The sequence below is a fragment of the Crotalus tigris genome, unplaced genomic scaffold (assembly GCF_016545835.1).
Source record: "Crotalus tigris isolate CLP2741 ecotype Arizona unplaced genomic scaffold, ASM1654583v1 scf7180000017666.379230911805:20528666, whole genome shotgun sequence".
NCBI lineage: Eukaryota > Metazoa > Chordata > Lepidosauria > Squamata > Viperidae > Crotalus > Crotalus tigris.
In genome coordinates, this window is record NW_024096552.1 from 16,043,061 (window position 1) to 16,059,734 (window position 16,674).

The 16,674-nt window shown below is 38.0% G+C and overlaps 1 protein-coding gene across 1 annotated transcript in view; it reads right to left on the reverse strand.

The window, feature by feature from the left end:
• Positions 1 to 653: 653 nt before the first annotated feature.
• NPSR1 (neuropeptide S receptor 1) overlaps positions 654 to 16,674 on the reverse strand; it is a 113,862-nt gene continuing 97,841 nt past the window's right edge. The window contains exons 6-9 of the mRNA XM_039336356.1: positions 15,294 to 15,370; positions 12,561 to 12,650; positions 10,036 to 10,216; positions 654 to 1,822 (exon numbers count right to left, since the gene is read on the reverse strand). Of these exons, the coding sequence (XP_039192290.1) occupies positions 1,735 to 1,822; positions 10,036 to 10,216; positions 12,561 to 12,650; positions 15,294 to 15,370 (436 nt within the window). The 3' untranslated portion in view covers positions 654 to 1,734. The remainder of the gene's footprint in view (positions 1,823 to 10,035; positions 10,217 to 12,560; positions 12,651 to 15,293; positions 15,371 to 16,674) is intronic.

The window sequence follows — 16,674 nt, forward strand, 5'->3', positions numbered from 1 at the left end:
AAGCCTGTAGCACAGCTTGACACGGCAGCACCAGGAAACTCCAGTGTCCCAGACTTGCAAATGAGTTTCAGCACTCCCCAGGTTTTAGTGCGGCAACGGGACGAAACTCAGCAAAGCGCTGAGTTCTCTTCGCACATTTGTGGTGCCTTCCCAAGAATGGCTGCTCCCCTCTGCCTTCCTGTCTCCCCTTAGCTAAGGGTTGCTTTGGCATGGGCAGCTGGGGAAGGGGAGGCCGGGCTTCTCTCGGGGGCGAATTAAGTGCACATTGGAAGGGGAACCTCTGAGCTGGGGGAAGGCAAAGTTAACCCTCCAGCTTGGGAGAGGAGCTTCTTCCTTTCTGCAAGGAGCGACTCCCACCTCCTGCAGCAAAACTCTGCAGGGGTGAGAATTGCGGAGTTTAGGTGGTAAAATGTGCAAGATGATCAAAAGCCCTTCTTAAGATTTATGGGGGGTGGAGGAGGGGAAGGTTGTGTGGAACGTTTGGGCATGGCGATCCGTGCGGGGCTGGAGGAAACGTGGCAGGGCAATCTGTGAAGGGAGTGGGGGGGGGAAACGGCAGCGGTGGCAGGGCGATCTGTGTGGGGGTGGGGGAAATGGCAGCGGCAGGGCAATCCATGCAGGGGTGGGGGTGCAGTCTCACCCAAAAGAGACGAAGCAGCCAGCTAGCAAGCCCTGCGTAGAGGTGCATGCCCATGCCCAGCAGGCAAAAAGCCACCCCAAGCGGAGAAAGCCAGATCCCCATTGGCATCATGGCTGCCCAGGCCCAACAGAGACGGGGGGAGGAGGCATGTAATCCTGGCTGGGACTGGAGAGCCATGGCACCAATGGGGATCCAGCTTTCCCCACTTGGGGTGGCCTTTGGCTTGCTGGGCATGGGCGTGCTCTACCACCTCTGTGGGGGCTTGCTAGCTGACCATTTTGCCTCCTTTGTGCTGGGCAGGCCAGGCCTCTGAGTGGTGGCGGCAGCCTAATGGACCTTCACAAGCTGCCGGACTAAGGCACGGGGGGAAGGGCCAGGTAGGAGGTGCAGATTCCATGTGCGTGAGATTGGGATTTTTTCCCCGCTATTGGATTTTCGCTACCAGACTGTTTAACTTGATGCAGAAAGGCAAGAATATGCATTCTGCATCAAGTAAACTTTTAAAAAGCTAAAGAGTCTGGCAGCAAAAATCCTCCCCCTCCCCCTCCAAGTTGAAAGCGGAGGTACAGCAGCAGGATTGCTCTCAAACAATAAGAGCTGGGTGCATTGGTCCCTCATGTGCGCCCGCCTTATTGAGAGCAATCCGCTGCTGCGCCTCCACTTTCTTCAACTCGGATGGAGCTGAGGAGCCGCTGGTGGCCACTTGAGTGGGGAGGACGAGCTTTGCTGCTGCTGCTGGGCCACACCTGGGCTACGCCCTGCTGCTGCCTCCCAAAGTCCACCTTCACCACTGGATGTGAGCAGCAGCAGAGAGCTCCGTCCTGGGGGAAAGCAGCGGCAGTTAATGATATTAGATAAAAATATGAAAAAGAAAGTTTTTACACAGGAATAAAAGCTATTTACACAGAAATATGTTGCATATATAATAATATGCATTTTCTAATTAATGTATTGTGAGTTGACATCTGGCTAGAATTTATGATAGCCAAAAAGTGAATTATTTTTCCAATTTATGCTCCCCAGAATACATAATTTTATGAGGGTCTAAATTTTTGCTTTCAAAATCATTATATCTTTGTGGTCATATATAATCTCTAAATATATTCTGGTTTGGATACAACCTGCATTTCCAGTCCTTCTGTTCTGTTTCTGAAAGTCCCCAAATTACTTGATCTTCTTTGCCTAGAAAAGAATACTGAAATTAATCTAAATGCACAAAGTAATGACGGTAGGCTATTGTTTCACACACATGCCTGCAAGTGCATGCAACTTGTCTCTCTGTATGTGTGTATACATGCTTATAAACAAAGTTTATCTATCTATCTAGCTTCTAATTCACTGCTCACTCCAGTAGTTTGATTCTGAGTGGCTCAAGGTTGACTCAGCCTTCCATCCTTCCAAGGTTAGTAAAATGAGGACCCAGATTGTTGGGGGCAATATGCTGACTCTGTAAACCGCTTAGACAGGGCTGGAAAGCACTGTGAAGTGGTATATAAATCTAAGTGCTATTGCTATTTATAAAACCAAAAATCAGTCTTAATACACAATTTATACATACGTTAAACATTTGAAATGGCTGCCATTTACTTCTAAACATTTCCTTTCTCATTTGACTCATGATCTTTGAACAGTCCTAATTATAATAACACTTACTCTGAAAAAAATAGAATTAATAAAACATATTGTGAATATCTTTTGGGCCCTATTGTTGGTCACCTTGTATATATAGACAGAGATACACAGACACACAATCAGTGATCAGACATAAATTTGTTAGCTATATACAGTACTTTGGTATGCCAGGCCTTTGACAAAGTCTTTTTCACCCAGTGCCAGGAAAAAAAATATTTTTTTCAGTCACTGGTAGGCTATAGCACTCGATACTTTATATATGTCCAATAGAGAGAGATATCTACTTGGAAAACATCCATCTTTTGCTTTATCTTAGGATAGTACCTATCAATTTGACCGTTGTCTGCATGTTTGTCTGGATGGTTAAAGAATTCAAAGCAGAATCTGAATCTGACGATATTCCCTTCAAGAGAGTTCTAACCTTGACTTCCGGTTCTGGTTCGTGGCGTCACTAGTCGTATGAGGAGACTTCTCTCCTCGTCGGCTAGGTTTCCCTCTGTCGGTAGACCCTTATACGGGTCCAAAGTCGACCTGGAGAGTGCAACTTCCATCGAGGAGGCTGCTGTCCGGCTGTGAAGGAGCGGCGGTTCCTCCAGCTGTCCGGACGAATCTCCGAGGGCCGACAGAGAAGATCGGCCAGTAAAATGGCCGATCGCCCTGCCGCTTCAGACCGTAAGTCAGACAACATCTAAGCTTTGAGTGCCCCTGTGGTGAATCCGGATGAGAATTTTTTCTTATTTTTCCTTTTTTCGACCTTTTTTTGTTTGTGTACCTGTAAGAGCTTTTGAAATTATTTCCCTTGCTTGGAAAGGCGGCTTCTGCTTTCTTTGGGAAGAAAGGCATTTTACAAATACTGAAAGAGTATATTCTACTTTTATTTGAACACTAAAAAGGAAAAAAAGAAGGAAAAGCTTTTCTCTCTCCTTTCTTCCTAAGAACTTTACTATTTCTATTTATATATATATATATATTATACTCTAAAAGACAGAAAAAAAAGAATTGATTTTTGGAAAAGACTTTCTTAACTCACTGAAGGCATCTAGTGGCGAAAATTTAATATTACAACTTTATTTATTCTTCTATTGAATTTCAAAACACTAAAGATAAGCTGTACACCTGTGAAGCTGTGGGGGTGGATGTTTTTACATTAAACAAAGCCTCTACAAAAAAGAAAAAGAGATTTCCTTTTAAGCATTAATATTAAAATGGAGAAACCTCAGATACAACTGAACTGTGCACTTATACTGGAACAGATTTATGAGGCCACTGCAGAAATTTGTGCTACATTTAAAAACTGTACTTTGGAATTAAGATCTAGAGATTCTACTACATTTGCTCAAACTGATGTCCAGGTTACAACTGATCATGGCACAAATCAAAATGTACCAGAAGAGGAATTTACAGAGATAGAAGTGAAATTTATTTCATCTGACAATCCTTTCTTCAGCAACTTCGAGAACCAGAAGAAGCAAAGACTAAGACCTCAAAATACAAAGCAACTATATTGCAAGGAGAATAGAAAAAGACGTTTACTGCAGAGGAAGAGATTTATATTTTCTCAAAGATTACTACAAGCAACAAGAATCGATCTATTGGTTGAAAGGGAAAAAAGATGTTTACTGCAGAGGAAGGGATGTACATTTTCCCAAAGATTACTACAGGCATCAAGAATGGATTTACTGGACTTCCGGTGGATTAGCGGGGGGGATAGCGGCTACTTTGTAGCCGTCCTCCTGAGAAAGCGTTAGAACCGCAGAGAACAGCAGGCATCAGCTGTTCCGTGGCTCAAAACCTCCCTCCCGGGCAAAGGGAGAGAGGGGAGTATCATCTGAATAGAGGTAGAGCCTCTGAGACCCCCAAGGAAGTTTTCTTTTGGGGGTGAAAAGAGTGCTCCCACGGAGTTCAGGTTGTCTTCGCCTCTCAGCTGTCTTTGTCCCTTGGGGACAAAGCAAGACGCTGCTCCCACCTCCGTGCTTAAAGAAACCTGGTGAGTTATTTTAAAAGCAGACAGAGCTGGATAAAGGATTTTATTTTTGATCTTATTTGGACTTTAAGTTTAAAGATTGATTTTTATTTCCCTTTTTTCTTTTATCGAGAGGGAAAGTAAAATGGCGATTAGAAAGTTTTTTTTTTTTTTGAAGGGAGCGGAATGGAACGGAATGGAATAGATTGTTTTTAAAGGTTTTTTTGAGTTGGATTTGTGTTTCAGGAAGATTACTTTCCCTCTTTGCTAAATTCTTTTTTGTTATTTTTTCAAGGGGTTTTTTGGTATTTTTTCTATTTTTTTTTTTTAAGAAGGAGGAAAGAAGAAACAAAACTTTTCTTTTTGAAAATGGCTTCAAGGTGGCAAGCAACATCTACAGTACCTAAGGTGGCTTCTTCTCCTGCGATTCTACCAGCACAACAACCAAAAGCTACACCACCTCCTTCCCCTCCTCTGACATCAGTAATGGTAAAAGACATGCAAGATATAATGGGAAATGCTATATCTCAAATTAGAGGGGAAGTGAAAAAGCTTTTAGTGGAGAATAGTATTATTTTGAGGCAAGACATAGTTGTGGCTCTAAAAGAACTTGCTTTTGTGGTTGAGAAGCTGGATTCTCAAGTGGAAGAAGTGGCAGATAAGGTAGAGGTTTGGAGGAGAAATTTGAAGGCATGGAAAAAAAGATGGAAATTTCACAAGATGATATTGTTATGTCTCAATATAGAGAAATGGAATTCGCTTTAAGAATCAGGGGGCTGAGAGAAGATATGCAACAAGACCTGAGAGAGATTGTAGCAAATGATTTTGCTGTGGTTTTGGATAGAGAAAAAGAGGCAATATCTAGGGAAATTGAAAAAATATTTAGAGTTAACTCCTGGGTTGCAAAGCAAAGAAATTTGCCAAGAGATGTGGTAATTTATTTTGGGAAAAGATCTCTGCGTAATGAAATTATACAAGTTTTTTACAATAAGAGGTTTCAGATTGCTGCACAAGATGTTATAATTCTAAAGGAGATTCCATCTAAAATTTTAAGAAGAAGAAAAGAGTTTGCCTTCTTAGCTGATGAACTTAAGAAAAGGTTGATGCCATTCAGATGGGAGATTCCGATTGGCATAGTGGTGAGTAATGCGGGGACGCGTTACAGACTTAATACTGTTTCTAAAGCAAAGGAGTTTTATATGTCGGTCCTGGGAGCACGCTCATCACCACCTATGATGATGAAAGTTTTGGATGGCAAGGAGGCAGAACAGCAATCTGAAGAAGTAGTATTGATGGAAGCTGGAAAATTACAGGCTGAGTGGTTGCAACAAGCAGGGATGAAAGAGCAAAGGATGACCCGGGCAGTCCACAGACATAAGGAAAAGGAACAACAGAAGAAAGATGTTAAAGAAGTTTTACAATAATTTGTTTCTGAGCCTGTGGGAGGAGGAAGACCCAAGAGTTCTGCAGTACAATCTTCATTGGCAGATCTTCAAGCAGTCTTCTCCAGGCTTATGGCCAAGGGAGATGGTAAAGCTCCTGACATGGAATGCTAATGGCCTCAATTCCCCTCAGAAGAGAAAGAAAATATTTCACTATTTAAAGCAACATAACAATGATATTATTTGTTTACAGGAAACACATATTAATTCTAAGAATCAAAAATATTTAGTTAACACCCGACTGGGATCTCATTTTGCATCTTTTGCTCTTGGGACAAAAGGGGGTGTAGTTATTTATGTTAAGCAAAATTTATCAGCTTGTTTAGTAGATTCTGATCCTCAAGGGAGATATGTCATGATTGAAGTGGGACTGTATGGTAAGAGAGTACTTATAGTAGGTTTGTATGCACCAAACCAACAACAGGAACAATTTTACAGACTGCTACATCAAAAATTGACTTTGCTGGACTATAGATCTGTTATATTAATGGGAGAGTGGAATGGTGTTTTAGATACACAAAGAGATAAAAAAGGATCTTCTATTTCTTTTAAACAGGCTAAATTACCTAAGGCTTTTTTTGATTTGAAAGAGGATTGGGAGTTGAGAGACTATTGGCGTGAACATAATTTGGAGGAGAGAGACTTTACCTTTTTCTCGGACAGACACCAATCTTTTTCAAGAATTGATTTTTTTTTTATTACAACGGACTTATATTTTAGGGTAAAGAATGCTAAGATTTTTCCTAGAACATTGACGGATCATAGTCCAGTTTGGATGGAATTGGTTAATGAAAAAGAGGAGAGGAGATCTTGGAGGATGAACGAAAATTTATTTAGACAAGAAAAGAATGTTCAGAAATTAAAGGAGCAATTAAAGGAATACTTTGTTTTAAATATGTATAAGGGAACTTCAATGCCAATGGTTTGGAATGCAGGTAAAGCTTACATGCGGGGGGTCTTGATACAAATGAATAAGGTTTATAGACAGAACCAGGTGCAGAAATGCAAGGAGTTGGAAGAGAAGATTAAATTAAAAGAAAAAGCCTTAATTGTGAATCCTACAGATGAGAAGATTAAAGAATCTATAAAATTGATTAAATCACAATTTAATATGTTGATGGCTGATCAAACAGCAACCAACTTATTGTATATGAAACATAATACATTTTGCAATGCTAACAAACCAGGGAGATGGTTGGCTTATCAATTGCGAAAGAAGCAGAGGTTGAGGACTATAGATAAAATAAATTATAATGGTAAAGTGGTATATCAGAAGGAGCTGATTAAGAAATCTTTTTTAGACTATTATAAAAAATTATATATGGGAATGAAAGTACAGGCTTCAGATATAGATAAATATATACAAGATGCTCACTTCCCTAAATTAACAGAAGATCAGAAACAAGAAATTAATGGTTTGATCACCACTGAGGAAATTGAGATAGTAATTAAAGAATTAAAATTAGGTAAAGCACTGGGTACTGACGGACTGACATCTGTTTATTACAAAACCTTGGTAGAAGAGTTGAAACCACCTTTAAGAGAACTTTTTAACAATATATTACAGGGTTCAGAGACCCCCTTGTCATGGGGCAGAGTTTTCATATCTTTGATTCCAAAAGAAGACCAAGATCTCACATTACCAAAGAATTATAGACCCATATCTCTTTTGAATGTAGATTATAAGATTTTTTCGAAAATCTTAGCTAACAGACTTATGAGGGTGTTAAAACAATTAATACATATGGATCAAACGGGTTTTATAACTGGAAGGTATATGAAGAATAATGTTAGATAAATTAGTAACTTAATAGAATATTTGGATAAAAACAACCAAGTTTCTGCAGGATTGATATTTTTAGATGCTGAAAAAGCTTTTGATCAGTTAAATTGGCAATTTATGTTAAAATTAATTGAGGAAATGAATTTTGGAAAAAAAATTTTACAAGCTCTTCGTGTTATTTATCAAAAACAAATGGCACAACTTATAGTTAATGGAGGTTTGTCAGAGGTGTTTTCAATTGAGAAGGGGACCAGACAGGGTTGTCCATTGTCACCATTGCTGTTTGTTCTAACTTTGAAAATTTTGCTGATTAAAATTCGGGAATCACAGAAAATAAAAGGAATAGAAGTTAATAAAAAAGAATATAAATTAAGGGCTTTTGCAGATGACTTGGTTGTTACTTTATCTCAACCAACTTACTCTGTAATTGAATTGTTACAACTGATACACCAGTATGGACAAGTTTCGGGTTTTAAAATTAATAACAATAAGACTAAAATATTGCTTAAAAATACGACTAATTTGGATAAGGAGACTCTAGTTAGGCTGACAGATTTTGAGGTTGTTCATAAGGTAAAATATTTGGGGGTTATCTTATCTGCTTCTAATGCAAAACTGTATAAAAATAATTATGAAAGGCTGTGGGTTAAAATACAAAAGGATTTGGGAAATTGGAAGAAGCTGCAATTGTCCCTATTGGGGAGAATTGCAGCGATTAAAATGAATGTTTTGCCAAAGTTTCTCTTTTTATTTCAAATGATACCTATTTTAAAGAATGAGGTTAACTTAAATGAATGGCAGAAAGGTATCAACAAATTTATTTGGGCAGGGAAAAAACCAAGAGTAAAACTTAAAATTATACAAGATAATAATAATAATAATGTTAAACCTTAATTTCTTTCAATTCATTACACAAACTTCAAATTCCATCCAATATGATCTGATAAGGTTGTATGGAATGGTTTGGATAAAAGAATCTTGGGTCTATGGATTGTATTAAGGATAAAAATATATAATCATACACACACACACACACACACACACACACAGCCATCCACAGGCAGCAGTCACAACTGTGCATGTTAGGCAGCTGTATTAACCTCTAGGCCACAGGCTCTGTCTCACTTTTGCCAGCTATGTTAGGGAGGGAAGAAACAGGGAGGAGTTATTCTGGTGGTGATTCTGTCTACCCCACATTTTTCTATCTTAGGTTGTGATCTACTTTATCAAATGCCTTACTGAAGTCCAAGTAAATTATGTCCACAGCATTCCTGTGATCCACTAATTTTGTCACTTAGTCAAAGAATGCAATAAGATTTGTCTGACATGATCTATTTTTGACAAACCCATGTTGGCTTTTAGTAATGACTTTGTTTGTCTCTAGGTGTTCATTGATTCGTTGTTTGATTATCTTTTCCAGGATCTTCCCAGGTATTGAGGTCGGGCTGATAGGTCTGTAATTTCCTGGATCCATTTTTTTTTTCCTTTTTTGAGGATGGGAACTACATCAGCTCTTTTCCAGTCCTCTGGTAGTTCCCCTGTGTTCCAGGATTTTTGAAAAATATAGTTCAGAGGTTCCGATATCACATCTGCCAGTTCCTTGAGAACTCTGGAGTGTAATCCATCTGGTCCTGGTGATTTGAACTCATCTAGGCTGGACAGGTGCTCACTTACCATTTTCTTGCCTATCTTAACTTGTGTTTCTATTTTGTTTTTTTATGGCACTATTTTTGATAGGTTGGTCTGTTTTTTCCCTTTGTGTAAAGACAGATGCAAAAAATGAGTTAAATAGTTCTGCTTTCTCCCTGTTGCTTGTCACCTTCTTGCCACTTCTTATATTATGCCTGTATATATCAACCAATTACGCAAAAAATGAAGCATATTTCTTTCTTGATTCTTTCCTGGTTTTTTCCTGCTATTGTCTTTTATAAGTAACCCTTAACTTATGACCACAATTGAGCCCAAAATTTCTTTGGCTATGCAAGACAGTTGTGAAGTGACTTTTGCCCCATTTTATGACTTTCATTGCCACGTTTGTTAAGTGAATCACTGCACTTGTTAAGTTAGTAACATGATTGTTAAATGAATCTGGCTTCCCCAGTGACTTTGCTTGTCAGGTCGCAAAACTGATCACATGATCCCAGGACACTGCAACCATCATAAATATATGCCAGTTGCCAACCATCTGAATTTTGATCACGTGACCATAGTTATGTTGCAATGGTTATAATATAAGCTATCTCATTTGGTATTTGTATAAATGCAGATAGGGCAGATAATAGTTATGAATATTTATCTGTTATGTAGTTTATCTAAACTAAAGACTGAATCAAACTAATCTAAACTAATTTAGAGTATTTAAAAGTCATGTCACTTTTTTCAGTGCCATTGTAATTTTGAAAGGTCATTAAACAAATTATTGTAAGTAGAGGACTACCTGTATTAAATGCATGTGTTGGACAAGTTTTCAAAATGGGAAGTTCTAAACTGGTGGGTATAATGTGCAGCTAACTCTTATCTGAGGAATATTTTCTCATGAAAATTCTATGAGGAAAAAAAAGGCAAAAAAAATTACCTGAAAGCATGGGAAAAGGTATCACTGAAAATGCAGTAGATAATGGGGTTGACAGCGCTGTTTAAAGCTGGCAGATTCTGAATAATCACTGCTGCATAGAAGCGTTCTTGAGTTTCTGGAAGGATGCTGAAGTTATCCAGAATATCAAAGAGAAAATAAGGACTCCAGCAGACCACGAATGCTGGAATAAATTAATAAGAAAAAGGTTCTATATTATAAGCTGCCAATACCATTTTGCTCAGATCTCTCATCAACAACTTCTTGAGCATTAAAGATGAAAAAAAATGATGGGGGTTCTTTTTAGTGTGAGATGTGGCCATTCTTAACGATTTCAGCATAAGCTCTGGTTACCAGGAGTCCTCATTTAGCAATTGCTTCAGATAGCAATCATTCAAAAATATGATGGTAATAAATGGTAGAAAAAAATTCCAATCAACGTATCCACTTATGCCCAAATTTTTGTGCCTGACAATGCAGATTATAGTGAGCTGGTATTTCTGCATAAGAGAAGTTTATCTAAATAAGGTGGAGCAATCAGTGAGCTTTACAGCGTCTTTCTTGTGATTTGCTTGGTATCTATTTTGTCAGAATATACTGGCAAAGGAGGATTACTTGTATTAGTAGCAATCTTCTGGAGATTTGTGGACAACAGAAAGTGTGCAAATATAACAATCTCAGTTGAAGATCCTGTTAGCAAAGAGACGTCTAAGAAAATAATGTGCTATACAGAATACTTTAGCCCCTTTATATTCATCTCTCAGAAGTAATCTCTGCAAACAGAACATCCAATAACATCAATAATAATCACATAAAGCACAAATGTACATTTAATCAAATCATTATTAAATGGTAGGGAGTACTTTTTAATATGTACTCTAGGTTAATAATTATGAGATTAATACGATTCTCAACTCCAAGCCAGGTATTTTGTTAGCTTACCTGTGATAGATAACTATAGCAAATAAATTAAAATGCAGCTAAGAGAAAAAAAATCATACAAATTAGTTGTGGACTTCTCCCCTTTTAGTTCCTAGGTGTAGCATATATGAAAGAAAAAAGAGAGGAAATTGTTTTGAAGAAATCTTTTAATTTCAGCTATATATGCTACTAATATTCTCATCCCCATAATTTTTAATTGGACAAAACAGTGCATCAAAGGGCAAAAATTTTAAATCAAGGTACCTGAATGGGATAACTTAGAAAAAAATATCCAAAATTCAGGACAAATTTTATAAAACATTTTATGACATAAAATTATAGTGAAATAGTTTATGACATTAAACAAAATGCCGTTAAAACAGTTCAGCATGGATTATTTTCAAGGCAGAAAGATCTCTGAATGTATCCTGTCTTTTCCAATGAAGGCAGTAAGATGTTCTGTGAGGCAGGCAGGCAGGAAAGTCATGGATTGTCTAATTAAATATTTTTTGGTAAATTACTGAATATAAGTGTAAGATTGAGTTTCTGGTGACACAGCAGTATTGTAGGTAAAGTCTGCCCTCATGGCAATTCAATCCTGACATCCTTCCAAGGTCGGTAAATGAGAACCAGATTGTTGGGGCCAATATGCAAATAGTGCTCCTACGTTATAAACCATCCAGAGAATGCTGTAAGGCGCTATTTGGTGGTATATAAGTCTAAATGCTATTGCTATTCTTAACAGATAAGTGAGGACTGGGTTTTCCGATTCTATGTACAACTAGTGAGTATGGGGAAAAAAGAAATTAAATATAATACAGATAACACCAAAATCAGGTCTGACTGGTGAGAAGAGCAGGGGACAAGAATACTTGGTGCTCTTTTTATGACTGAAGCACAAGATCATTAGCTATATTTGCCATCAATAATTCTTAGGAAACGGTTAATAGCACCTAATAATCACAAATTGTGTGTGATTTGAAGGATTTTCATACAATGCAGCTCAATTGGGTTACTAGGAGAGCTTTGGTGAGGGTACTTCCATCAAATGCAGTTTCATACTGGGCTTATCTTGGCAAAGTAATAATTCAGAAAATTTAAAATGCATTATTTTTCCTGCATTCTTTTGTATAAAAAAAATCACACTCTCTGCTTGCAAGCAGTGAAAACCAATTAAAAGTTCTGATTTTTTTCCGGACTCATGGCAAAGGATTAAGATTAAAAAAAATTGTATTATCTCCTGTCTTTTGAAGGTTTTCCTATGAAAAAGGTTTGCTGTGCAGACTGGCAGGGACTATGATAGATTTTCATCTCCAAATCCCCCTCTTGCTTTTTAATAACTGCTCTGTTTTACATTTTAATCAGAAAGGAAGTAAATAAGTTGCTGTTGTAAAGGCATGGGTCTAAATAAAGATGCAGTACATACAAATATAAGATACTCCAAATCAGTAGTTCAGGCTGGTGCAATACTATATCCACATATTCAGCAGATGGTCTGAAGAGAAGTTGCACTCACATGGGATCAATAAAAAGTGATGCCTTTTTTTGGCTGCAACCAAAACAAATCTTTACCAATGTTTAATCAACTGGCACATGTTACCACTTACCAAGAATAACTACGACACTGTATTTGATAGCCTTGATTTTTGCTTTTGATATAAGACCTCGATGGCTGTAACTTGCACAGAATTTACCATCTGCAGAAAAAAAGATCCCCCCCCCCAAAAAAAAAACATATTATATAGGCACAGTGGGAATGGGGAACCATTTCTTACATCTGCAGTTTAATTAAATTCCAGATCAGTACACAGATGAAATTTATTTAGCCCCAAATTTACTGCTTTCTAATCTTAAAAATACTTCTAAATGAGAAATTGCTGTTGCCTCTCTTGTGAAACTCAACAAAATATAATTTAGCAATTTTGATTTTGTAATTGAGATTCTAAATTAAATATATCTTGCTGCAAGTATCCAGTATTATGTTGTTACACAACTTCCACCAACTATGTACTCGACAGATGTACTAAACTTCAAGTCAAGACTGCTAACATCGGACGTTCTTGCTTCACAACAAATAAAGAAGCAAACCTGTTTTATTTAACCTGTATATCACTTCTAGAGTTAAAGTCAAACAATGTTAGAATAGCGGGTGGGAAAGTATGTAATTGGGGAATAGATAGCCACAACCATATCTCAGTATAGTATTTCCAAGGTCAGATGTAACTAGGGGAGTTGCGGGAGGGAAAGTTCGCACTTCAAACTAATTGGAGAACTTGATTGATGACTGTTAAATGAAGGAGTGAGTTATGCTTTGTTATGGGTGATTGGGGGAGGGAGGATTCAGTTTTTGGCTTCATTGTGTACGTGCTGAAGCTATATAGCAATAAAAGGATTCTTTAAGGTAAACAAAGCCTCAAAGTTCTTTGAAAAGCTGTTTCTTTAACTCTGGATCTTTTTATTATCCTTAATAAAACAGAAGGTAAGAATTATTAAATATATGGAAATAATCCTATGCATCTATCGAAATTTTTTTTTCTTATTCTGCCTAAATTCTTGGAGTGTGTCTTTTGGCTCAAGAAAAATTGTGCATATCTTTTTAGCAGTAGTTTTTAATATGGCAATCAATCATGACATACCAACAAATATAGCAATTCTGAATTTTGAAATTCAAGTTCATATTTAAAATAAAAAGTTGAAATTTTCTTCATAATTTTTTCATTTTAAAAAATAAGTGGCAAAAGAAATAGCCAACTTTTAAATATTTGGATTAAAAAATAGTATGGCTAAATAGTTATTATGGATTGTTTTAGTAGCTGGTGCTACAATGTGGGCATAGCATAGCAGGTTTTGACAATCACCACTCATGCTGCTACATTCTGGACTAGTTGTAGCTTCCGACTGATCTTCAATTGCAGCCCCACTGTTGTACACACTGCAATAGTCTGCTTGCAAAGGGACCAAAACATAGTGACCAGGAGTAAGGCTTTTAATTCAGGCACAGCCTAAACCTGTGCAAAGATATTCCTGGCCAGAGCAAGCCATCCAGATTGTGCAGTAGTCTTGAGCAGAGCAGAGCATATCTTATTCAGAACCAAGGAGGGGGAGGAGGAGAGAAGGATTCATAGCCACTCAGTTTTGCTATTTTGCAAAATTTTGCAATTTTGATCATGAAGTCTCAACATTGTCCGGGCACTGAGATAAAACTTAACATTGCTTGGTCAGCTGGGTTCAGGATGAATAATTCAATATCAGAAACATACTGAATATGCTAATGATGCTTGACTCCAACCAATAAATAACTGCCCTAGTGGCCTCATTAGAAGTTCAATGGGAGGAGAGAGAATATTACATTCTGAAGCACCCACAGATCAGAGGTTTTAGATTCAACCTCTCTCCTCCAAGCAACACTAATAGAAAGAAAAAGAATTAGAATATTGTGCCTCCCATTCCCTGCAACTAGCCCAGAAGGGTACTATTGCTGAAAGTATTTGAAAGCAAGGAGGGGCTAGATCAGTGGTGGCGAACCTATGGCACGCATGCCAGAGGCGGCACTCAGAGCCCTCTCTGTTGGCACACGAGCCACCGCCGCCAGCAGCAGGTCCATCAGGCCATCACCACTGCCCGGAGCAGAAGCCCCGCCCAGCACAAAGCAGGCGAAGCGGCTGACTAGCAAGCTCGAGCAGAAGTGGTAGAGTAGAGGTCGATTGGTGGACTGGAAGAAAAGGGAGGGGGAAACATTTTACATGTGTGCATGCATGGGGCCACAAACTGCAAATGAGGCAGTGCTAGTGCCTGCATGGTACTCACTAACCCTGCCCCATTCTTGCATGGTGCAGTGCCTTGTATCTGCATGCCGTGGCACAGTGGTGGCCATTTTTGCACCTTGTAGCACAGTGGCCCATTTTTGCACCCCAGTTTTTGCATGCCAGAGGCGGCACTCAGAGGTGCCTCCCTGCCCCTCCCCTGAGGGCACCACAGTGCTGATGGGCCCCTGGCACTTTGCGATAAATAAGTGGGTTTTGGGTTGTGGTTTGGCCACTCGGTCTCTAAAAGGTTCACCATCACTGGGCTAAATACTAGTATTATCCCCATTCCAGTTTCCCCGTAGTTCAATGTCATCTCCATATTACATCCAGATCTGAACTGTTACTGAAAAGCCTGCATATAACCAGTTTCTTTTAAGTCCTTTGTAATTGACCACCTTATCAACAATCTTCCTTAAAAAGGAAATGTTCAAACCTGGATAAAAATTGTTTCAGTCTACATACAATCTGCCTCCTTACTGGTGAATTAATGTCTGATTTTAATGCCATAAGTTTCAATTGCTCCCAATTACTTACCAGAACAATTAGATACAATTACAGCATGGGCTTTACTCTTAACCCATATTGTCCGAATCACAATGAAATAAATAACACTAGAAGAGGAACAAAAAACAAATGATTAGCTTTGTGTGAAACTCAAGAATTGTAGTTATTACTGCAATTTCATCAATGTTGTGTGTATTATAATTTTGATACTAAGTTCTATTGTAGTTAGAGATTTATTAAATAAATGGGAACATATTCCTGATTAATTGAAGAACTACCAATTTCAATCAATCTATTTCAAATGTACTTCTAGGGTCAACCCTTCATATATAATAGGAAAAACTAATGATTTTCAATTTTCTATTTCAAGAAAACATGTATATTAGACTTTGCCTGAATAGTTCATTAAATCCAATTATCTTACTTTATGACATGTACTTTATATTGGAAATTTATAATAAATCTATTGCCCTTTTCTAGATTATGAAGATGTATGGATTGTTTTTCTCTGTATTGTAAAACTAGACGTTATTATAGTTTGCATTTCTTTGCCTTTTGCTTTCTTTTCAGATATCACAGTATATCATAGCGCTGGAATCCTATCATGACATTCTGTCAAAAATGCTTACAGATATTCCTCAATGTACAACCATTCCTTTAGTGATTGTTCAACGTTACAATGGCACTGAAAAAAGTGATTTATGGTCAATCTTCACACGTACATTACAGCACCCCCACAGTCACGTGATCAAAAGTCAGGCAAAATTTAAGTAACCAGCAATCACTAAGTTTATTTATGACAGGGTCCCTGGATCATGTGATTTCCATTTGCAATCTTCCCAGCTAGCCCCTTACAAGAAAAGTTAATAGAGTTTGCTTAATAATCACGATTTGTTTAATGACTGCAGTGATTCACTTAACAACTGTGGCAAAAAGATAGTAAAATCAAGTATGACTCACTTAACAACTGCTTGCTTAGCAAGGGAAATTTTGGTCCCAATTGTGGTTGTAGGTCAATAACTGCCTGTTTTTGTCCTTTATAGCTTAATGAAAGTAAATGTTTTGCATTTTGATGACATCCTGTTTGCGGATGATAGGACAAGAAATGCATATTCCAAGGTATTTCTATGCAAGTCCTTTAACAGAAATACCTTGGAATATGCAGGAGCACATATGAAATATTTATCATTTGAACTGTTACAGCATATTTCCCATCTGCTTCAAAGCTGCTTCTGGTTCCAATGGAATATTGTTGACTGACTAGGCCAGAAAGTTTTTTCCAGCTAGAAGATTTTGCAGTTTTCAAACAGGGAACACTATTCCTAAATTTGTATGACAATCCTGCATTAGGGAGAGTCCCAGAATCATGTCACAAGATCCTCCAGAGAGCAGCAGTTTGCAAGGAGTCTGT